Source organism: Spinacia oleracea, chromosome 4 (assembly GCF_020520425.1).
Source record: "Spinacia oleracea cultivar Varoflay chromosome 4, BTI_SOV_V1, whole genome shotgun sequence".
In the NCBI taxonomy this organism is placed as follows: Eukaryota; Viridiplantae; Streptophyta; class Magnoliopsida; order Caryophyllales; family Amaranthaceae; genus Spinacia; species Spinacia oleracea.
This window is the reverse complement of record NC_079490.1, coordinates 4,272,743-4,296,987: the sequence shown is the minus strand read 5'-3', so window position 1 is coordinate 4,296,987 and position 24,245 is coordinate 4,272,743. Positions and strand designations below refer to the sequence as shown.

Below are 24,245 nucleotides of genomic sequence, written 5' to 3'. Positions count from 1 at the left end.
GGTCTTTGAGTTTCTTTCAAGTTGTAGTATTCACATACTTGGTCAAGGTGGTGGAGGTGTGACTTTTCCTTCAGACACATTTTACACTCAAATTTGTGCTCAACTTGTTCTTAAGAAGTTGAAACAACACTTTGTTTTGCATGGTAGGTGTTTGTATTTGACGCTAAATTGATTTTGGCACACCCTTTGTGAGAGCATAAAAAAAATGCTCTACTCACATGTGGTGTGCCAAAATCAATTAAGCAGTGTGCCAAAATCAACTTATGACGTTACATTATCGAGCATTATGGCTTCAGAACGAGGGTGCATATGTCAAGACACAAGAGTGTTATAGAAGTTCGACATACGGTATGTGATATCTCTAGGCAACAAACATAGTCAACATTAATATATTCCTATGTAGTGAACGACTTATAGATGAACGACGTAAAGATTCTGGGAAATTTTGGGGGGGGGGGGGGGGAAGTTCGAAGAATTTGCATGATCTTTCTTGTAAAATTATTTGAACTTATGTGAACAGCAACTTGACCGCTGAATTCCTAAAACTTGTTTTTAAAAAGGTGAAGAAAGAAGAGCGAAATAACCCATCACAAGCATCAAAATTCCCTCAGAGAAAACACCACAAAAAGGAAAGTAATCGCGCTCTGAGAGCACGGCACGGGAAACCGTGCTCTACTCACTCACATAGAGGTGTGCCAAAATCAACAAAATGGTGTGCCAAAATCAGTTCCCACAAAAAAACAACCCCATATACCGGCCCACTATTACAGGCCACAAATATTCAGCATTCCTGTAATTTGGCATAAAATGCAAGGGCATAGACTTTGAGACGACTTTTTTAGGAATGTGACATATTCCAAGTCTACTTCAAAGTCTTCCCATTAAAACAATGGCGAAAAGCAAGCAACACGGCATTTCTGATAAGGAAAATTCAAAGTTGGTGCCAAACAAAGTGTGAATGGACCACCACTTCACCAGATCACAAACTATTAGCTGCTGCATTTTGCTAAAACATAAAACACAGTCATAAACAGAAAAAAAATGTGATCGAAAAGTCGATTACAATCTTGTTAAAGATATACAGTAATTATTCTCAACTCTCTTAGGCGGCGTGATACTGTTGTAACACCAGCCTCAGCAAAAATGGTCTCCAAATACAAGAATCACACACTTAAAATGCAACAACAATGTAATTGGACAAAGGGGGTAAAGACCACCTCAATTCCTCAAGGTTGTTCAAGAGGGTATATGACAAGCACGGAAAATAGTCTAAACGTGCAAAAGAAACAGCCCTAATTATGTCTTCTAAAGCAATATTCATCTGAAACTAGAGAGCATAGTGAATGGGGCCCTTAAACTCTCTTATCTATTTTGCCTGAGGGTGAGATGCAATGAAGTCAACTGCCATACTGATGGAGTTGATCTTGTCTGCTTCGTTGTCTGGAATCTCAAAGCGGAATTCTTCTTCAAGAGCCATCACAATTTCAACAGCGTCCAAACTGTCAAGTCCGAGATCATTTTGGAAGTGTGCATTGGGAGTAACCTGCGGATATAAATAAGTATAAGCAATAAAATACACGGAACCTCAGAAACACAGTTATGGACACAGAGACTGTAAGTATTAAAGTAAAATAGAACGTAACAAGAAGGCATTTCATTATTGCAGGATAAATTGCAAGTATAGCCAACTAAAAGATTGAACATGCGGAAATAAAAGGAAGAAGCAGATAAGTGAGGAATTATTTGCTCCTTTCTAGAGCAACATGTGCATCTAAAAGATTGAGCATGTGATTCATTCAATACTTAGTTGTTCGCGTTTAATACTCCTAACTGCCGATCTCCTCACCTCTCACCGAATCCAGTAAAGATCTTATGCAGTTTCAATGTACTCTAAAATTCTTTTGGTGTTCCAAAACGTGCACAAATTCACTTCTTCTCGAGTAAATACTATCTACAGACAAGCATTGTTTCTTTTGTGTAAAAACAGCATGTCGGTGCCGTTTTATGGCTGACACAAGTATTCAAATGTCGGATACACAAAGAAATGGATAAAGAACATTATTTGTTTCTTTAAAGAAAAAAAGAGTGTGGGCACATTTTTACATGGACACTCGCATTTTAGTTCTAACTGTTGTTTTAAATCTCTCATTTCAAAGTTTGGGACTTTTACTGATCCCCCCCCCCCCAACTTTCTAATATGCTCTCTGATTTTTGAGGCCCGCCGACCCACAGACCAGGCACTCAGCAACACTAGCAGACATAACTCACAACACATACACATACCCGTACTCGCTGCACAAGGGAAGTGGTGGCACTCTAGGCGAAAACACCTGGCAGCAGGGCATGAAGCATTTCCTCTCGCTTCAGTTGGATGACTTATTGAGCCTGAGATTTTCAGATGGAGGCACCAGCATACGAAGGAGGAAGCTTCACAACAGTACGCAAGTATTATCGATGTTTGTTGTCAAGGGTAGCTATTTGGGAGAGGGGGACTAAAAGGAGAGAGAATGAAGACGCAAACTAAGGAGGATAGGTAGGGAATCCGTTGCTGTCAAAGGTAGAGAGTAATTGATGAAAAAGGGAGATAGCATAAATGATGTGTGAAGCATATTTACTTACACAAATCTCCGACGCCTAAGATATATTCTCTTTCTCACTAAGAATAATCAAAAGCATTTCCCACCTGTATGATCAAGTCCCCCTATATGCTTTCCCATATTTCTATACGAATCAGATAAACATGCTGAAGGCGCAAAGAACAAAGAGAAGAAGAGTGAAAGCAAATATTTTCTAGACCCAGATGGATGTTTCTTGGTGAGTATCTGCTACTACAAGTGCGCTAGACTTTCACAACATGCCAAACTAGCTTGACAAGTTGGTTGATTTGCGTCACAAAGGGAGCATGTAAAAGTTTCTATACAAGAACTTAAATTCAATCCCATATCCCGTTAAAAACAGGGAAGAAAAAAAGGATTAAATATAAAATAACCACATCCTTCGGCCCAAAATGACATTCCCGTTTCTATCTTAGGTTTATCCCATTTCACTAATCTGTTTAGCTGTCAGGCGTAATCATAAGCACTTTTCACTTCATCCCAAAACGGCCACAAATTGCACCTCCTTCCCAAACAGAAGAAAGACCTCTCCCATTTTACTAGTAATGACAAGAGTAAAATCACAAGACATGAAATTCATTCATGAAGAGCCTTAATTTCGGACAACTGTAAGTAGAGTTTCCCTGCTTACCTTCACCTTTGAAGTCTCTATTCCTCCTATCATTTTTCCTAGTTCCTACAGTGCTAAAACACTATTCCATATCATTCAACTCCGCTTATAAATTATATTCTCTACCATTGGTGAAGAGTGAAATAGGGCAGTCATTGTGGGACAGAATAAGAAATATTCATGTTAGTTGTAGACTAAAACTGAACTTCTCATGATCATTTGGATAAAGGGCCACCAAATATCACCAGGTACAAAACACATGCATCCACAATACACAAATAGCTACTCTGGTCTCCAAGGTTTGGTTAAGCATAAAAAAACGTTAAAAAAGAAAGCAATATGCCATCCATGAAGCATACTTACCAACAAAACAGTTCAGGGCCAACTTCTACTATCGTTTGAGGACATATACTTTGAATACATTTATTGAAAGATAATGATAAAATACACTCCTAAGCCAAAATACAGAAAATAAACAAAGCAGTTCCAAACAGCAGTAAATACAAGGAAAGAAGCCGAATCTACGGATGCTGGTCCTATGCAAAGAGTAAGACATCAGGAATCATGTTTAAAAATCACAGAAAAAAATATGTACATCCCAAATCCAATTTCTCACACTACCCTGTTGACTTGCAGAGCGGGAAAGACTTTATATCACACAACTTATGAATGCAAACATACACAACCAGTCACTAGCTAGCAGAAAATTTCGGACTCATACATTTATGTCCATTATTATTCCCAGGGCTGTACTTCCCTTAAAGAACACAAAATAAGTCAAGTAAGCTAATGTTTTGCCCTCCTATTCCACTTACAATAAAAACATCCTACAGAACAATCCTTCTTCTTCAAATCCCCCTTGAATTCAAACGAACAAGCATCAAAATATATATAGACCTGTAAGTCTGTAACACCTGTTCAATTTCATACCGATAATCGAAACTGATCCCGATTCTTATTATTATAATTGGACAACGAAAATCCCATTTCAGTATCCACCAACAAAATCACCTCATCAATCCCTTAAGATGGATACATTTGGATAAGATCTCTAACTCAATCTTCTCCAAAATCAACAACAAATCGGAGGTGCCCCTCCGGCATAGCAGTTATTTAAAAACCCTAAGTTAATTATTCTAAATTCAATGAATCAACAATTAACGCTTGTAAGGAAATCAGACAAAAGAACCCTAAAATGTCGACTCGTAGCAAGAAACTTCTACCAATTTACGAAACTAAATACGCAATTTATCGACATTTCAAAATCAAATAATCGGAAAAAATGGAGATCAAAGCCTCAAACCTTGGAAGGGTCAACTTTCTGGAAGTTCTTGACAACGGTAATGACGCGATCAGAAACCTCGGACTTGTCGAGGAAGGAACCTCGGACCTCATCGGAAAAGTTGCGGCGAGAGAAGAAGGAGTTGATGGAAGATGAAATCGAAGATGGAGAGTAAGTGTTTTGGGCTACTGGCACCCTCATGTATTTCAGAATTGCAGAGCGAACAGCCGCCATTGTTGAAGGAGGAGAGAGAAAGAGATGGTGTCGACTGTCGTGCTGCAACGAGGAGGGAGGGAAATGGGGGGTTTGCGGAGGGTTTTTGTGGCTGAAGAGTGAAGAGACTTCTTCTTCTTCTAGGTTCGGTGTATATTACTCACTCTTCGAGTTAGGCTAACCAAAGGAAGGGTGTTTGAGATAGCTTTTTCATTTTGATAACTTAAAACTAGTATTCGGTTCGGGCAATGTCCCGCATTATTACGTGAATAACAATGAATTGTTATTGGGGGTTTTTAATCGACGTCCTCGTTCGTTAAAAATGTCCGCGTATTTATGGTGAAAGGACAATTATACCCCTCCCTCTCTTCCCCTTCCCCTTCCCTGTTGCACCACTGTTACTGTCAAAATTACCGGCCAAATTTCGGCAAGCGTTTGCTGCTCCCCCACCTGCGGTCGCCGCTTCCTTGACCCATAAACACCTTGTCCATACCACCCATTGCAACCTCGCCGAAAATCGCCCCCGCAGCTGACCCCCCGCCTCTACATCCATACTCCTTCACCCTCGCAGTTGTCCCATGCCTCTGCACCCAAACACCTTCACCTTCCTTGCCGTTGTGCCCCTGCCACCCTTGCGTCGCTGCCGCTCCACCCACCCTGTCAGGTACGTTCATTTTTTTTTTTTGTTAAATATGGGTGCCGTCCAGAATTGGCGGCCCCGACCATGGCTATACCACCCAGAAAAAGCGGCTTAGTCATGGTCGGGGCAGCCAATTCTGGGCGGCACCTCTTTTTTTCGGAGTTGGGATGTGGCTGCCGGTCGGCCCTACGCAAGGGAGGTGCAGCGTGGTCAATGTTTTCATTAAGAATAACTGCAGCCCAAAAGAGGCGGTCGAAACCATGGTGCAGCCGGCCACGATTGGCGGCGGCGACCATGGCTAAGCCGCGCAAGATGCGCGACTTGGCCATGGTCGCCGCCGCTAATGGTGGCCGGTTGAACCATGGTTTTGGCCGCCTCTTTTGGGCGGCATTGTGTTTTTTTTTTTAAATGATTTAATTTTTAATCGTTTAAAACCCAAAAAAATTAATTTTAAAATTTCAATTACTATTATTATTATTATTTCAATTATTATTATTGTTATTATTATTATTATTATTATTATTATTATTATTATTATTATTATTATTATTATTATTATGTCAACACCAAAACGTTACAAGCTTAACAAGCTACAAAGATCAAGTGAACTACAAGAAGTTGGAGGGGAGCCGAGATACAATCTGGGCCCCCACTCGTCTAGCTATGGCGAACCCGATCCTGCTGAAAATGTGGGCAGCTGCCCGAGCCCCAATGTCCTGAGCCCTGGAGTACGTCTGGACCCGCTTCAGCAACGAAACAACCCCTTTCTCTAATTCCCCAAAGGAAGAGAAGGAAAAAGGAAAGAAACCGTAACCCAAAGCCCTACAACGCGCCGCATACTTATCCTGCTTCCGCTGCGCTGCAACCGCCACAACCAGACCCGGAACGAAGTCTGACAACCCAGATTGCGTCATAGGGGAAGACCCAGTCAAGTCAACACACACATCCAGACCGCCATCCCATGAATAAAGCAATATATCTGCAGGACGAAGAGCTCAATCACTCTCACTAGTCAGCCCAACATCAACCTCCTTGCGAGCAGAAATCCCCGACCGATAGCAAATATCCAAAAGGGTATCACGAACAACATTATGTCGATATTTGATACCCACAATCCCAGCACAAGACACGGCATGATCCCCATAAATGTCCCCATCGAAAACCCGAGAGCAAGCAGAACACGGCGTCGAATCAGAGAACAACGGAATGCCCAACCGATAGCAAAGAACCGAACGATAAGTATTACCGTTCATAGTCTGGCCTAAACCCGAGATGAGAACTGCCCGCAACCAAGCTGAGGAGTGATCCCCCTGCTGTGATTTCCATAGGGCAACAAGACGTGAAGATAAGGAGTAGGCGGATTCCGCATCAGCAGTAACCTTCGTGAAATATATGTCTGCCAATTTCTTCATGAGTGTGGGGGCAGCGATCTCACTAGGGCTACTCATAAGGTCGGTCTCCACGGTCCTATTGAAAAGACCAAGAGCATCATCAAAGGCCGGTCCCGGACCATCAACACCTGAAAGCCGAAGAAGCGAATCCTGCAAACCGGAAGACTGCAAACGGGATGCAAGAAAAGCATAATGCCGAACATTACCAGCTGAATAAACACCCAATCCTCCATAAGAATAAGGCAAGGTGGCAAGACGCCATTGCCAGTCACCGAACCCAGGTCCCGAAGCAGTCACGATACGCTCTAAAGAAGCCCGAAGAGCCACATCAAAAGATTGGGCCGCTTCGAAAAGATGTTTATTATTATTATTATTATTATTATTATTATTATGGTTATTATTATTATGGATATAATAATATAAGGGCGAAATTGACTTTTTATATAAAATATGCGGGCGTTTTTAACGTATGCGGACGTCGAATAGCGATACACTTATTATTTTGTATATTCTTTAATAAAATTATGTTTGAATTGTTTTCACAAGAAAATTATTCTATATTATATTAATATTAATTTTGCAAATATAACATGTAAAACTGAATGAAATAAATTAATAAAACAAACAAGTGGGAGCCATGTCATTTTAGAAGGGTGGGGGTGGGGTGTAATTCTGAAATTATTTGTTTAATAGGGTGGCGGGACATAAGATATATTAGATAGATTATTTAATTAGATGGTGTGGTTGATAATTTATTAAAAATGGCAAGTATATATCTCTTAAATAAATACGGTAGGAAAAAACAAGTTTATCCCTTAAATAATTACGGAGGGAGTATAACTCAATTGGATAGTGCTCTAGTGTTTGAAATTGGAGGTTGCGGTTTGATGCTTATGCAAACCATATTTCTTATTTTTTAAATGAAAGTGTCTTAATAGCATAGATTTATGGATTGAGAGAGAGCGCCACGTAACATGTAGACATTTGTAAGAACGTCTTTTAATATATAGTATAGATTTGCCAGAAAGGAACTTCTAAAAAATTTGTCTGAAGTATGCTTACGGAAGATTATATGCACTAATGCATATCATATATACTGGTTTTATAACTAAACATAACTACACCATATAGTTTAATGTGCTTACTATAGTTCATATAATCACATGAAGATTATGTATTTTTCTCTTTATATACGTCTTCAAGCCAATATATAGACTATAGAAATTAACTTTGTCAAATATATATATATATATATATATATATATATATATATATATATATATATATATATATATATATATATATATAACCATCCAGGTACATAATAGAAGTTCTTTGTCATAAATGTAATTTTAGAGGATAAACCTCTTTGAAATTTTTTCATGTAAACCTTTGAACTCTTTAATCTAATATTCTAATGTTACATGCTTGTATAAAAAATTAGAAGTTCTTTGTCACAGTCTATAAGATAATAAAGCTCTCAAGTCAAAGGCCACTTATTCAACATTAATCTTGGGGAATTGGGGTTCATGTGCTAGGGATTGAACACGTACTATAGTATATATACTGGAGTAATATTTTAAAACATGATGATTTACATTTCACGTGTCATCCTCCCCATTTCTTTATTTTATCTTTTATTTTTAAAACCATATAACACCTTTTCTTGTCTCATTGTGGTTCATTTTAACTAAACTACGTTATTTTTTCACTCACGTTTTAGCTAGTATTTCCAACTTCAATTGAACAAGTCATATTAAACTCCATTCTCATCTACTCTACTCCATTTCTACATTGTGATTTTTCATTCGTTCTTTCATATGTTACATGTTAATTTGTTAAGATAGAATTAGGGAGTTATAATTCTATCGTACTATGTTATCCTCAATATAATTTGACTATTTTTTTTATTAATAAATAAACTCGTGCATCGCACGAGCTAAAAAGTAGTTTATATATAAAACAACTACGGAGTATTATATACTATCCATATATAGACAATCTATGACATCTCTCCTTGAGTCGCAATGACTTAACAAGTGACATGGCAATGCCCCAATGTCATACAGACAAATGGTTTTTATTGTGAGGTTATCAAACTTCTACACGTGAGCAGCACGTGCAAGTAAATGGCCGAAAAACTTCAATCAATGCGAAAAAGTATCTTTTAGTTCAAAAAAGTTTACATTATGTGATTTCAATTTTTCAATTTTTTTAAAAAGTTCTTTCTTTACCACTAAAAACTGATTTGGGTGAAATGAGCAAAGCCATAGTGTCATAGTGTAATACTCTATACTCTCTGATAGCCCATAGCTCGTTCTTCGTTGGAGCGCAAAAATGCTGCCACTCCCTGTCCTCTTCCTTATTCTCGTCATCCTCTACATCGTCAAATTCGCCATTGTTGATGGTAAATCTTTATCTTCAATCACAAATTTCGCAATCTATCTCTTAATTTCCGGCATAATTTTTGTTCGATTTCACTCTTTGCAGCTGATTTCACCCTCCGTTCGAAGAAACTTAAGCGCAAGGAATTCGAAGATAAGGTAATTGTTATAATTTGGTGTCAATTTCAACGATTTGATTTTTTTTAATTGCGTATTTCTAATTTTTTGTAATTTGATTGGATTCCGTTTTTTTTGTAGGTTGTTTGGATCACTGGAGCCAGCCGCGGAATCGGTATGCGATCAATTTTATGTGTTTTGATTGAATTTATTGCTTCTATTGTCAATTATTAGCTGCTATGAACTTCGGAGTAGTAAATTGTTTGATATTGTTGTAAAGCTTGTGGAATTGGTGAGTGTGTAGCAAAAAGATATGATGTTTAAACGCTGTAATGTTGAAATTGTTTGTTGATATCCATATTCTGTTGTTTGGATTACTGGAGCCAGCCGCGGAATCTGTATGCAATCAAATTTGTGTGTTTTAGTTGAATTATTGTCAATTATTAGCTGCTATGAACTTGGGAGTAGTAAATTATTTGATATTGTGGTAGAGCTTGTTGAATTGATGTGTATGTAGCAAAAAAGATGATGTTTAAACGCTGTAATGTTGAAATCATTTGGTAATTCATATTCTGTTGGTGTCGTCACTATAGTTCAATTGATTGATCACAAACTCTTAAGTGAGTCCGTCTCATTGTAAATTAATTCCACCAATTCCGTTTAGCGGTTTAGGAACAATCTGTGATCAATTTTCCTGGTAAATTTTCGGTTAAGTGTCAGTATGTGTTTCAATAGTTAGCTTATTGCGAGACCATCTCACCGTTAGTTGTTATTGTATTGATTGTTCATTGTTATATTTGGAAGTTTTCTGGTGAGGGAGAAGGACAACGTCTGGTTTGGGAACTGAAACACATAAGTTTATGCAAAATTTCTGCTCAAATTAAGTTCATTAGTTCATTGTTTGGGTTGTACAACGAGTAGAATGTTATTTTAGAACAAAACCCCAAAATGGATTTTGCAGCTTTAAAGCCCCCTCCGTTAGATTCCGGCACATTTTTGTCCTATCTCCAACAATTTTTGCCCTTATCTGAACTTTAGTGATTCCCTACTCCCCAAGAAGAGAATGAGGAGGATAAGAAAACAAATAAGGCCCTGATATTCATCTCCATTGTGAATGTGAAGGGGAGGTGCTTGCTAAACAGTTTGCAAGCTTAGGAGCAAAGCTTATATTGTCTGCACGAAATGAAGCTGAATTGGAGCGGGTAAAAAACCAACTCAGTGGTACATTTCTAACCCTTATTTTGCGGTGACTTTCTTCAATGAAAATAACTTACTATACAAGTATGTTCAATTGGTTCTTTTTATTCTGTTATAGGTAAGCATGCCCCACATGATGTCAAAATTTTACCTCTTGATTTGGCGTCTGGAGAAGAATCTCTCAGGGAGGCTGTAGAAAAGGCAGAAGCCTTCTTCCCTGGCGGTGTTGATTATATGATTCATAATGCTGCATATGAACGTCCTGTATGTAACTGTTAACTTTGATATTGTGTACGTTTCACTTTGGATGCTTTTGAATCCGAGGTCTCTCAGATCAATGAATATATAGCACTATGTGGCCTATGTCAATTATAATAATAACTTAGCTGGTGGGTTCTCATTTTGCAACTTTTAGAAAAGCTACTAGCTTTCGGCTGAAACTCTTTTCTAGACCAAATGGGGGGGGTGGGGGGTGGGGTGGGTAAAGTGTAGATTGGAAGATTAGATTGGGGTGAATCTGGCTTTTCGCAATATGCTAATAAGATGATAATGTTGAAGGTCTTTTACCCCCTAATATTAAAAATGCCCCGTAGAATACAATTATTTACCTTATGCTACTATGTAATACACAATTTATTCATGTCCTTATTTGTCATTTTTTCTATAACCACTGTTTGGTTATAATCTTTGCAGAAATCTGCAGCTCTGGATGTTCCTGAAGAAAGTCTTAAGGTATAAGTCAGCAATATCGTTAACAGAAATAACGTGCACATCATACGAAGTTACAAACACATCAATATTAGTATTATTGGGACACATCCATCTCATAGAGCTGATTTTTTATGTTTCACTTATAGGCTACATTCGAGGTAAATGTTTTTGGGACAATATCTCTGACCAAGCTACTTGCTCCCTACATGCTGAAGAGGGGGAGGGGTCATTTTGTAGTGGTATGTCACTTGAAACCTTTTTTATAATTTAAGGTGGTGTGTACTTTAAAATCTCTCTTGAGGGGATAGTGTACTAATCTGATAAATTTACATCTAGATGAGTAGTGCTGCAGGGAAGACACCTGCACCAGGTCAAGCCATGTATTGTGCTTCTAAGTTTGCCTTGAATGGGTACTTCCATTGCTTGCGCTCAGAGGTATTCCACCCTTCCTCAACTGAAAATCCCTGGTTTATTTTTTGATGGGCTGATATAGACTGTTGCATTATCTCAGTTTCTGAAGATCTTAAACTTCTATGGTTATGCATATACAGCTCTTTCAAAAGGGAATCAAGGTCACTGTTGTTTGCCCTGGTCCAATAGAGACATCAACTAACGCTGAAGCAGGAAGTTCAGGGCAAGCAAAGTCCATCGAGGTCAGTGCTACGGTTTATTCTACGGTGCATCATACTATATATTGACTTATTGAGCATCCTTGATTTGATGTTCTCTCGCCAAGTATATTAACAAGTAAATGTGATTGCTTTATGTTATACTTCAAATTAGCTTTGTTAAGGCTAAGTCTTAACTAAATTAGAATTACCACAAAAGGTATGGAGCTATTGATCATACCGAATATTCTTGATATCAGAATCAACTTTTTCCACTGCTCTTCCGAGGCACATTATGAAATTGTGATAGATAATGAATCTTTTGTTATATCCCCACCCCACCCCCCCGAAAAAAAAGTTCTTATACCTGATGCTTTGTTCTAACTGTTACAACAGACACATTAGTTACTTTATTAGCCACTCTTTTGCATTTCTGTTCCTATGTATGAATTGGTTTATTTTGCAACTGATTAATGCTTCCCTTTCTTGTCATATCCTAGCATTTACTTACCAAAAATGCACTTATCTATCTCATAATTTTTGGAAGTCACCTTTGATCCTATTTGAAAGATTTTCGAGATTATGTTTGACACATGACAGATTCGAATTTTCTGTTTCAAAATGGTTGCAGAAGCGTGTCTCTGCTGAAAGGTGTGCTCAACTGACCATAATTGCTGCTAGTCATGGTCTGAAGGAAGTTTGGATATCTTATCAAGTAAGTTCTTTTTTATTGTTTTCTGAGTTTGGGTGGTCGATTCTTTTGATATTTACACTTCAAGATGTGAATGAGGCTCGGTTGCAAATCTGTGTTTGTCTTCACAAATAATTGTTTTACTTGGTAATTTATCATCCTTGCATACTTATCAAAGGTTGTAATCCCCTAATCAATGATAAATACCAGTGTCCGTCCCACTCTTGGATTATAAGCTACAGCAAGGTGGCTTTTGCCTGACCTGATATCTTTCTGTGTCGAGTGCCCGCACAGTCCCAATCACTGGACTTAGGTTGAAAGGTTATTTGTTGAGAACTTGATAGATGGATCAAGATGTTGTTTGGAAAAATGTGAAAACCAGAAAAAAGTGGAGACTCTTAGAAGGTCAAATGTGTTCAAGAGGGCAGAATTGTTACATTTGCAATTGATCGAGTGTAATACACATTAAGCTGCTGCCTTGGTTAGGTGGAAACCAACAGTAAGATTAACTTGCATCTAGATTCCAGACTTTATCGTACTCCTCTATTATCTTTACTCAGCCCCTTTGCTACCTGTATAGTATAGCTTAGCATGTAACATAATCTTTATTCTTTTGCAAGAAGAGACTGACTTGTTATTCGTAATAATTTTCTTTTGTACAGAAAATATCATGCGTTTGATTTATGTTACTGTCATGTTTCTCGCTCTCTTCAATTAATTTCTCTTTTGAACATCTGTTTGGTTTCCATGCCCACGTCCCTTTACTTCGTCAGCCCGTGCTAGGAGTGATGTATTTGGTGCAGTACATGCCAACAATTGGCTTTTGGCTCATGGATAAGGTACTGCATTTCTCATTTTATTACATTGGGTTTTCAATTGTCTTTTCTTCGGATGGTTGCTCATCACTCACCACTACACTTGAGATGAGGTATACATTTTGCATACTACGAATATCCCTAATTCAAACTGCTATGATCAAACAATACGTGTCCCCCTCTTTCTTTATACCATGAACTTGTTCAATGATTTAAAAGTAAACTGCATCATATTCATTCCTATTGGATACAGTCTCCCAACCTAAAAAGAATGAGCGGACTTTCAGCTAGCTCGATCCAAATGTTCCATCCATGATTCTTTTAGGCATTTGCATTTTTTAACTTTGTTAGAAATTTAGTCTGCGAGCCTTGCATATGAAGAAATTAAAAGTAGATTACTCATTTCAACGTTTGAAACAATAACATTATTATGTTTGCATGTGGGATATTAGGAGGAAGTAAAAACCCGTAACGGTTATGTATTGCCAAATACATAACATGTATAAAAAATGGTATGGAAAATGAAAACAATGGTTTAAAATAGGAACAATAGTGTAAAAAAAAAGAATAATGGTATAAAAATTAAGAACAATGGCGTGTTTATGTGAACAATGGCTTGTTTATGTCATACGAAATTATCAGTGTACCCCTGTGTTTATAAAAACATCATTGTGTGCCGCCTCTCCATTCTCGGGATATTAGCAGGTGGGCATGACTTGTAATAGAAATAATTTCGTTAGTAGTAGCATTTGTTTTCTTTTTTCTATTCAGTATAACTGTTAATGATTCTCTTTGGAGGACAAGGACTCATGAATTCATTATTATTTTCTTCCTTTCCCCTTTCAAGTTACTATTTCCCGTTTACTGATCCCGTGATTTTGTCACTGCAAGATCGGTGAAAAACGAGTTGAAACCGCTGCACAAAAGGGGAATACCTATTCATTAAGATTATTGTTTGGCAAGTCAAAGAGGGAATGATTTTTTTTTTAAACTGAATCTGCACCATCAACTGCTGGGGCTCCGGAAAAGGAGTAGAATCGCTTTGAAAATTACGAGATTGGTTTGCTTATCTTGGTTCAATGTTAGAACACTTCAGTTATGCAGGTGTGGTTTGAACTGTAAAAATATACTGATGTACTTCATCAGTATCTCTATTTTGTAAAGTAGACAGTGAATTTCTACAATTTAACCCGCAAATGTAATGGTTGCGGAAAGATGGCCAGCATATCTGATGGCCGGGCCGTGCACATCAAGTGTCCTCGGATAGTCGGATGACATAGTTGAATCTCAAGACTACCACTAGTAAAAGACTGGCCATTGGGATTTTAGCCATTGTGATAGGTATGAAAGGCAAGAACTTAGTTAATTCAAGTTGGTTTAGTTGTCAAGGATCTACAACTTTCCGAGTATTGAAGTTACATGTAAAGCTCCGTTCTATTGGACTTATTTTGACTGAACTTATATTATCTGAACTTATTTTATTTGAAATAAACTTATTTTGTCAGAAATAAACTTATTTGTGTGTGAAAGTGTCTGGAAAAAAAAACTTATTTTTGCTGAACTTATATTATCTGAATTTAACTGAACTTATCTGAACTTAAATTAACTTATCTGAACTTATTTTGTCTCAAATAAGTCAAAATAAGTCGAACAGAACAAAGCCTAAGTATAAGTATGTAACATTTTGAAGATTCTGTTTTTGACAAAAAGGGATGTGCTGTTTGTTAAACTGTAGATGTTTTTGCATCAAGAAGGTGTATAAAATATAAATCACTGGATTCCTCCTAGATTGCATTACTTTGATCCTTAAGTTTAAATTCAACTGGAATTCAATTGTAGGTCGCTCTTACAAGATTGGTGAGCCCCCTTTCTGGAAACATCCTACATTTCATAGTGCAATGGATTTTATCATAGCTTTATTAGATATGTTTATCCATTTTAAAGTATGATTTGAAATAAAATCCATAAAATCAATTTATAAAACATGTGGTGAATATTTGATTTATGTGGAGAAATGTTAGTATAGACAACAGGTTTAAAGGGCGCATGATCGTTCAAAAGGCGTGGCCTCGATGTCTATTTCTTTTCCTTAGTTTAGCTTATGTCAAAAAAAAAAAAGTAAGTTTAGACATTAGTATCCTACATTGGGTAGCTTTTGTTGTTTCATTTGTACATTTTTTCTATTCTTTTTAAGGTAAGAAAAATAACTCAGGAGACCCTCCTCAAGAGTGGAACACGTTAGTAATCATTGTTTAGAATCGAGACTAATTGCAGGCTATCATAAGGGTCAAATACAACATATTTAGTACCAATATATGTCAGTACCAAAAATGAAAATTACTTAATTTGCATTTTTGGTACTGATACAGTGATATATTATGTATTGGTACTAAAAATGGTTGTATTTGAGTCACTTGTATTCATATAGACACAATTTTTTTATAAGATAAGAAGAAAAACTTAGGTTCCCTCCGCACGAGGGTAACGCCTAAGTGATCATCATTTACAATTGACTCTAACTGCGAACTATTACAAAAATTAATGTACATAGAATGGGACACGAGATGACCAATGTTGGTGATCCAATCGGCCGCTCTGTTGGCTTTTCTGTACACGTGTTGAATCTGAACATTTTGGAAATGCTGAATAAGTAATTGAATGTCATGAACAATGTTTTGTAGCTTTCAAGGCGTTTCCAGATTTTTTTTCACCGTATTAATAACAAGAAGATTATCGCCTTCGATGTGAAGATTTTGAATACCAAGACGGATCGCTTCTTGAATGCCTTTGTGAAGGGCCAAAGCTTCTGCCATAAAAACTTGAGTGCTTCCTAAGTTGAAAGCAACAGCTGAAGAGACTTTACCATTGCTATCTCTGATGATGACACCTGCTGCTGCTGCTGAAAGAGATTAGCAAGAACCGTCGAAATTGAGTTTGTAGGCACCCGTGGGGGGAGGAAACCATCTTACCAAGATGGGTGAATGGGTATGATTGGTAGAAAATGTGGAGTTGTTTGATAGGGGGTACCTCTAAGTTGTTGAGAGTCAACACAGAGCCCAACGCGCGGATGGTACAGGCGCGTGCACCTAGATCTAGGTGCACCTGAACCAAAACGCAGAAAAATAAGAACAAAACGCAAAAACATAAAAAAGCAATAAAAAACATAAAAGAACACAAAAACATAAAAGAAAGAACATCAAGAATTAAACCAAAAGAACAATAAGTAAAACAGGAAAGAACAATAGCATTGAAAACGCAGAAAAATAAGAACAAAACGCAAAAACATAAAAAAGCAATAAAAAACATAAAAGAACACAAAAACATAAAAGAAAGAACATCAAGAATTAAACCAAAAGAACAATAAGTAAAACAGGAAAGAACAATAGCATTGAAAACGCAGAAAAATAAGAACAAAACGCAAAAACATAAAAAAGCAATAAAAAACATAAAAGAACACAAAAACATAAAAGAAAGAACATCAAGAATTAAACCAAAAGAACAATAAGTAAAACAGGAAAGAACAATAGCATTGAAAACGCAGAAAAATAAGAACAAAACGCAAAAACATAAAAAAGCAACAAAAAACATAAAAGAACACAAAAATATAAAAGAAAGAACATCAAGAATTAAACCAAAAGAACAATAAGTAAAACAGGAAAGAACAATAGCATTGAAAACCAAAAAAGGTTAAAACAACAAATAAATAAAAACACGTAAAAGAACAATAAGTAAAAACACGTAAAAGAACATAAAACACTAAAAAGAAAGAACATCAGCAATTAAACGAAAGAACAAATAGAAAAGAACAATCATATTAAAAACCAAAAAGATTAAAACACGTAAAAGAACATAATACACTAAAATGAGAGAAGATCAGAAAGTAAAGGAAAAGAACAAAAAGAAAAAAAGAAAAACACAAACATATTAAAAACCAGAAAGGTTAAAACAAGGAAAGAACGATTTCTCTGCACTTTTAAAAAGAACATGGCAAATGCAACACCAGACGCACAAAAGAACAAAAGAACCAACGAAAAGAACAACAAAAACGTTAAAAAGTGAAAAAACCGCCAAACAGAAGTTTTTTATTGAAATAATGAACGTGGCAAGAAAAAAACCGCAAAACAGAAGTTTTCCTATGAAAACATAAAACGTGGCAGTTAATTTCTCTCTCCTCAAAATCTTTTAATAAAAAAAAAATTAAATAAGTTACTTGTCTTTCATTTTGTATTTTAAAAAATTAAAAAATAGATTACTGTTTAAAATAAAAAAAATTAAAAAATATAATTTAAGTAAAAACATTAATAAAAAACAAATTTAAAAATACTAACAACAGATAATAAAAAGAACACAAAGGAGACTCAAACGAACATCATTTTCTTTACTTATAGGCCAAAAGAACAAAAGAGCGGACGAAAAGAACAACAAAAAAAAAAGGAAGTTTAAATTTGAAAATACTGTAGCAGTTATTTTCTCTCTCTTCAATTTATCATATATAAAGACATCATTGAATGCGACATTTATTTTCACTTTCACACTCAACCTACATGCAAAACCTTCACTCACCAACAATCAAAAAAACAGTGCAAAACCTTTCAAATTATTGCAAATCCGAACTTCTCCAATTTGGAATTCTACTATTTTCACTCTAAAAACTTCCCCAATTTGTTTTTTGGAAGTGATAATCTGGTTACAAAAACTTGAACCCTAACAATTGAAAATGGGGAAATCGAAAAAAGGAGAAGAAGTTGATGCGAAATGTTCTATTGAGTAAGAATTCAACTTCATTTTTCTTTTCTTTTTTCTTGAATTTCAGTTTAATTTTAATTTTTAGAGAATTTCCCATGAATTTTAATTTTCTATAAAATTTCATTTGAAGGGATGATGTTCCTTTGACAACGACTTTATTGAACTTAAGAAACAAAAAGAAGAAAGAGAAAGAAATTACACCAACAATTGATGCGGATTTGTTGGAAGATATCAACAAAGAAGTTTCAGAAACGGAAGAAGAAGAAGAAGAGAGCGAGTAAGTGGATTTTTTAAACAAAAACCTAGGTTCATTTACACCTTCTGTTTGTTCTTTTTGTTTTCCTTAATGTTCTAATTACAATAACGAAACCAAATACATTTTTTAACGAATTTAAAAGTAGATCTACATTTATATTTTTTTTTAAATGTATTTTAAGTCACTGAATCATACACTTAGAAGAACAATGGTATAGATTTAAAAGAACAACGAATGTTAACTCAAAAGAACAGTGGAAATTTAAATTAAATAAGTAGATCTATGTTCTTTTATTTATTTACTGTCTGTTCTTTTTATTAGCCCTACTGTTTGACGAACAATTCGCCCAGGTTAAAAGAACAACAAATAGACTAAAAAGAACAGTACAATTTTGACGAACTTAAACCTAGATCTATAATTTTGTTCTTATCTATTGAATTTGATCTATGTTCTTTTTTATCTATGTTCTTATCTATAAAAACTTAAAAGAACCAACTGTGCAGGTTTAAAGAACAATCAATGTAGACTCAAAAGAACAACCAATGTACACTCAAAAGAACAGTACAGTATTAATGTAGGCTTAAAAAGAACTATGCATCTAGAAGAAAAGAACAGTCCATGTCTACTTAAAAGATCACTAGGCATTAAAAGAACAATCAATGAAAATTAAAAAGAACAATGTGCTTAGATTTGATAAGATGGTGTTCTTTTTACTTGTTCTTAAATGTATTTTAAAAAATAAAGAACAATCAATCACGGATAAAAGAACAAACCATCTACATTTAAAAGACAAACCTAAAACTGTTAGCACACAGTAAAAGAACACTTAATAAAAAGAACATAAGAAAAGGAACATATAAGCATACCTTGATCAACAGTTGAACAACATTTATCAACAACATCAACATAAATCCTCAGCAAATGATCACAATCCTCTTGAATTTCATTATCTCCTTCAATTTTCTTTCTACGAAAATTAGCAAATTGTATTTTTTCATCTCCTGAGAATTAGTATTCTGATTAATTCACTAATTCTCAAAAAAACAGGAACAATAATGCGAAAAGTTGGAGAGAGAAGAAAGTAGAAATCGCATTTCACTCTTTCTCTCTCTTAAATTCTCTCTTCTGTTGAGAGAAAATAAAACCTCTCATTTTTCTCTCTCTAAAATGTGTTGCTAAAATTATGAAATGATGAATGAATGAGAATATGGAGGACAAACATTATTTATATATTGTATATGAAAAAATAAAAAAAATCAGATGAATAAGATATTGTACAAGGGTGCAGGATGAGAACTGTGCACTTGTTTTTTGTGTTGTTCCTTTTTTCATAATATGTGTTCTTTCCAAAAGCATAGCTGTGTTCTTTTGTACACGACATGTTGTTCTTTTTCCATTACATGTGTTATTTTAAACATTTTTCTGTTGTTCTTTTTTCATAACATGTGTTTTTGGTGTTGTTCTTTTTTTCATGACATATATTTTTTCATTATAGACTTTCCAAACAAAGGAAAGCATTGCAAGAACAACAGAAGATGGTGCAAGCACTTCAGGAAAAGCTGCTACAACAGGAAAAGCAGCTGGATCTGATTGAACAAAAAAAGAAGGGTGGAGAAGGACAAAAAAATTCCAGCAAAGATCCTGAAAAGCAGGAAGAAACTGAAAAGAAAGAGCATGAAGTAAAAGTGCATGAAGAAGTGAAAGAACCTGAAAAAGAGGAGGCTGAGGTAAAAGTTCCAGAAGAGCTGGATGAACCAGAAAGAAAAGAAAAGAAAACGAACTTAAAAATTACTTTGAGGTATCATCTGTGTTTGTTAATACTATTTCATATTTACATTGTAGTTGTTATTTTTCGTTTCTTAAACATACTTTTGCATTTATGTTTTTACTAGAAAGAAAAAAGACGGAGAAGAAGCTGGTGAGGAACCTGAAAAAGCAAAGGGGAAGTCTAGGAAATCAATACCAAACAGGAAAAGGACAAGGTAACTTACATAAATGGTGTTCTTTTTATTTTCTGTGTTTTACTTTTTTTTTACTACTTATGTTCTATTGTTTTGGTCAACAGAAGTCAATTGCTGAAAGAAGAATTTCCCGATCTTATCAAAGAGGTAAAGCAGGAATTGGAAGAGGCACATAAGAAGAAGAGCTTGTTGCCTGCTGAGAAAATTTCAACAAAAAAAGTTGCACCAAATGCTAAGAAGGGGAATGGAGTTACTTTGAAAAAGACTGCAGCACTTAAGGTAAACTTCACATTACCCTTTTTGTATATCTTTTTATTTACCTTAATGTTATATTATAATAGAGATAAATGCTGTGTTTTAAATAAAGAATGTTCTTTTTTTCCTGTCTTGTGTTCTTTACATCATCATTTATGTTCTTTTTTCATTCAGAGGGGTAGCAAAGTTAATCAGATAGTTGTGAGGGAGGTTTATGAAGACGAGGAAGATGAAGAAGGAGGTGAAGAAGAAGGTGAAGAAGTAGAAGAGGAAAGTGAACCCTTAATGAAGAAGGGGAAAAAAGTAGTTGAGAAGGTCAAAAATTTTCTTAAGTTATTTGTTCTTTTTCTTCCATATAATGTTCTTTTACTCCCTGACTAATGTTCTTTATATTTTTTCTTTTTTCCAGAGAGCAACAAGAAGTAAACAAATTGTTGTTTCTGATGAGGTCATGGAGGAGGTGGATGATGAGAAACCAAAATCTTTGGTTGTTGCCAAACCAAAACCTGAAGAAAGGAAACTAAATCTAAGGCAAACTCCGCAATTGATGATGCGATTCTTGAGGGGAATTGCATCTAATGAACCACATGATATAAGAAAACAACAAGCCATCGTGGAGTTAGGCTTTGGATCTCTTCTGCAACTTGACATCCCACAAAACGAAAATCCATTCCCGTACGAGTTGGTTAGGAATTTCAACTCGTCCGACCGGTCCTTGCATCTACCAAAGTCTTCCCTTGATATTACTGTAGAGGATGTATACCTGGTGTACGGTATACCTATTGGAGGAGCTCCGGTCGTGGAATGGACGGATGAACAAGATCCTGAAGTGTTGAGGGTTTTTGCTGAATTTTGGGCATACTGGCAAGTGAAGTCTGGATGCCCAAAATTGAAAGAAATGGTTGAAAAACTGATCAAAGATGAGACTCCAGTTGATGATAACTGGAAGAGATCTTTCCTAGTGGTTGCAGTTAACACCTGCATTAAATCCACTACTAATTTATCGGTAAACATCAAAATTCCTTTGTTTCTCATTAATGTTCTTTTATTTCTCATTAATGTTCTTTTGTTTGCGTATTATGTTCTTTTAAATGTTTATTAATATTTTTATTGTTCTTTTATTTGTTTGTCGAATTCCATGTTCTTTCTTTCTCTTTCACTGTTCTTTTATTCTGTATGATATTCCATGTTCTTTCTTACATCAAAATTCCTTTGTTTCTCATTAATGTTCTTTTATTTCTCATTAATGTTCTTTTGTTTGCGTATTATGTTCTTTTAAATATTTCTCACTGTTCTTTTATTCTGTATGATATTCCATGTTCTTTCTTACATCAAAATTCCTTTGTTTCTCATTTATGTTCTTTTATTTCTCATTAATGTTCTTTTGTTTGCGTATTATGTTCTTTTAAATGTTTATTAATATTTATTGTTCTTTTATTTGTTTGTCGAATTCCATGTTCTTTCTTTCTCTTTCACTGTCCTATTGTTGTACTTTCCTTTATATGAATGTTAGTTGTGTTCTTTTCAGTTGTATTCAATATTCTTTTGCTCTTCTTTCATTGTTCTTTTCATTCTCTCTAATGTTCCTTTATTTTCTATTGAATGTTCTATTTTCTTATTCTATTTAAAATCATAATTAATGTTCTTTTCTTTTATATTTTTCTGTTTCAAAAGCCAAACTTCAGATTCCTAGCAAGCACTGTTGACTTGGAGCAAGTGAGGAATCTAAATTGGTGCCAGTATGCATACACCAGCCTTCTTGGGGCAGCTATGTACTGGAATGTGGACCGTAGCAGATGGTTTGCTGGTCCACTACCATTTCTAATGGTAAATTTCAATCATTAAGCTAGCATTTCCCTTTGTTATATATATATTACTTTCATCTTCTTCTTTCACCTAACTAACAATAAATTATGTTGTTATTGTTAAATTAGGTATGTTATTTCGATCGGGTGCAGATCATGGAAGAGTACCCTCCAAGGAACTTCCCCCTAATTTCTTGCTGGACAAGAGATATGATAAGCAGCAGGGTACGCAATGACAATGCTACAGGCTTCGGACATGGCTTGATTCTGGACAGAATTCAAGGTCCACCTGAGCTACAACTGTACAGGGAGGATATGGAGCTGCTCAAACAGCAAAAAGCACTCAGTGAACAACCACCACCACTTCTTCTTCAACACCCACAACAACAACAGCAGCAACATGATGAACAACCATCGCAGCAACCACTGCAGCAACCACAACAGCAACATCAACACCAAGAGCCTAACTGGTCCACAAATGATGTGTCCAGAGAACATCAAGGTGCACCAGTGACTCAACTCGGGGATGACAAAGATTTGCCAGAGCAACAGGCAGACCCCAGTGAGAAAGCAAAAGTCCCTTCTACAATTGAGGTAAAAATTAAATTCACTCAACAAAACCATTGCATTTATTTTTTCAACGTTTTTGTTGTAATGTTCTTTTTCCTCCAACAAATGTTCTTTTACGTACTCAATATAATCTTTTTTCCTACCATGTTTTTTGCTTTCTGTGTTTATGTTCTTTTTATCAAAAACTAGTTCTTTACGTTCTTTTACATGTTCTTTTAAATGTTTATTCATGTTATTTAAGCATGTTCTTTTTTCTTAAAAAGATGTTCTTTACATTTGAATGTTCTTTTATATGTTTAAGCATGTTATTTACATGTTCATTTATCTCTTTAACATGTTCTTTCGATCTTTAACAATGTTTCTATGTTCTACTTGAATGTTCTTTTAGGGATCTCTCTTGTTCTTTTTTCCATTCGAATGTTCTTTTTATTTATCCAGTCCTTATTGTTGTTATTGTTAAACAGGAATTCCATGCTGAATTCACTAAAACCACTACTGAACTCAGTAGTGTCATGAACAAGTTCAACGACTTATTGTCGTTGTCCAGAAAGTTCTTTGACACTACTATTGATGTCAAAAAAAGTCTGCCATTCAATATGGCAAAAATGTGGTCAACATGCTCTGGAACTGAAATTCCAGTTACTTTTGAGAAGGGCAACTCTACAGAAGAGCGGCAAGAAGGAAGGAATACTGAGGAGATTGGTTCAATCCTCAGTCAAGATAAAGAATTTTTCAGTTCAGACTACTTCACAATACTATTTGAGGAAGCAGTACGAAAGGCAACAGAAGGAAATGAAAGAAAGGAAATCAAGGAATCTGAGGATGTTACATTTGATTTGCCACCATTTTTAACACCTCCGATCATGCCTTCCCAGCCTAATGTATTTGCTGATTTGACATTGAAGCTTGGAATGGTTTCCGATTCAAATCCTCCTCCTCAGGCACACGACTTTGAAGAGGAAATGAGATTAGAAGCAATCTTGGCAAACAAAACTTTGACTGAACGTGATTTGGAGACAATTTCAGGGGACAACAAAAATGAAGCTGAAAAACAACAGCCACCTACAGAAAAAACTGAGTATGCGTTCTTTTAAAACAGTTCACATACACATGTATAATAAATATGTGACTGTTTCTTTCATTATTCACAATGTTCTTTTATAAACAATTATTTGTTTTTTTATTCGTTTGATTTGTTCTTTTTATTAATTCTCTGTCTTTATACAATTATTTAATGGATCTTTTGTTTCTTTTATTCGGAATGTTCCTTTCATATATTTCTTTATGTTCTTTCTATATTTACTTTAATATCTTCCTACTTTTAATATTAACTTATATGTTCTTTTTCATTGCACTTTTGTTCTTTAATTCTTCTCAT

General features: G+C 35.5%; 3 protein-coding genes across 3 annotated transcripts; 2 read left to right on the top strand and 1 right to left on the bottom strand.

Annotated features, from left to right (window-relative positions):
- Window positions 1-1,029: 1,029 nt before the first annotated feature.
- Window positions 1,030-4,884, bottom strand: LOC110796641 (acyl carrier protein 2, mitochondrial). The gene is made up of 2 exons (XM_022001718.2): window positions 4,529-4,884; window positions 1,030-1,543 (listed from the first exon to the last, which is right to left on the bottom strand). The coding sequence occupies exons 1-2, from the start codon at window positions 4,739-4,741 to the stop codon at window positions 1,367-1,369; spliced, it is 390 nt and encodes a 129-aa protein (XP_021857410.1). The 5' UTR covers window positions 4,742-4,884; the 3' UTR covers window positions 1,030-1,366.
- Window positions 4,885-8,950: 4,066 nt separating this feature from the next.
- On the top strand, window positions 8,951-14,786 carry LOC110796642 (uncharacterized). Its single transcript, XM_022001719.2, has 12 exons — window positions 8,951-9,158; window positions 9,242-9,294; window positions 9,394-9,427; window positions 10,375-10,473; window positions 10,568-10,713; window positions 11,143-11,181; window positions 11,307-11,399; window positions 11,497-11,595; window positions 11,712-11,813; window positions 12,400-12,483; window positions 13,233-13,298; window positions 14,166-14,786. The coding sequence occupies exons 1-12, from the start codon at window positions 9,089-9,091 to the stop codon at window positions 14,250-14,252; spliced, it is 972 nt and encodes a 323-aa protein (XP_021857411.1). The 5' UTR covers window positions 8,951-9,088; the 3' UTR covers window positions 14,253-14,786.
- Window positions 14,787-16,343: 1,557 nt separating this feature from the next.
- On the top strand, window positions 16,344-24,091 carry LOC130459815 (uncharacterized). Its single transcript, XM_056827397.1, has 10 exons — window positions 16,344-18,041; window positions 18,151-18,297; window positions 19,772-20,074; window positions 20,169-20,258; window positions 20,342-20,516; window positions 20,667-20,807; window positions 20,902-21,498; window positions 22,167-22,319; window positions 22,427-22,891; window positions 23,332-24,091. The coding sequence occupies exons 1-10, from the start codon at window positions 17,992-17,994 to the stop codon at window positions 23,959-23,961; spliced, it is 2,751 nt and encodes a 916-aa protein (XP_056683375.1). The 5' UTR covers window positions 16,344-17,991; the 3' UTR covers window positions 23,962-24,091.
- The last annotated feature ends 154 nt before the right edge of the window (window positions 24,092-24,245 follow it).

Excerpts from the sequence above, each read along its gene's own strand:
- LOC110796641 (XM_022001718.2), bottom strand. The coding sequence starts at position 4,741 with ATGGCGGCTGTTCGCTCTGCAATTCTGAAATACATGAGGGTGCCAGTA. Across the intron at positions 1,544-4,528 it reads AGAAAGTTGACCCTTCCAAG|GTTACTCCCAATGCACACTT; the intron begins GTTTGAGGCTTT and ends TTATATCCGCAG.
- LOC130459815 (XM_056827397.1), top strand. The coding sequence starts at position 17,992 with ATGGGGAAATCGAAAAAAGGAGAAGAAGTTGATGCGAAATGTTCTATT. Across the intron at positions 18,298-19,771 it reads GAAGAAGAAGAAGAGAGCGA|ACTTTCCAAACAAAGGAAAG; the intron begins GTAAGTGGATTT and ends TTTTCATTATAG. Across the intron at positions 21,499-22,166 it reads AATCCACTACTAATTTATCG|CCAAACTTCAGATTCCTAGC; the intron begins GTAAACATCAAA and ends CTGTTTCAAAAG.
- LOC110796642 (XM_022001719.2), top strand. The coding sequence starts at position 9,089 with ATGCTGCCACTCCCTGTCCTCTTCCTTATTCTCGTCATCCTCTACATC. Across the intron at positions 11,400-11,496 it reads GGAGGGGTCATTTTGTAGTG|ATGAGTAGTGCTGCAGGGAA; the intron begins GTATGTCACTTG and ends ATTTACATCTAG. Across the intron at positions 11,596-11,711 it reads TCCATTGCTTGCGCTCAGAG|CTCTTTCAAAAGGGAATCAA; the intron begins GTATTCCACCCT and ends ATGCATATACAG.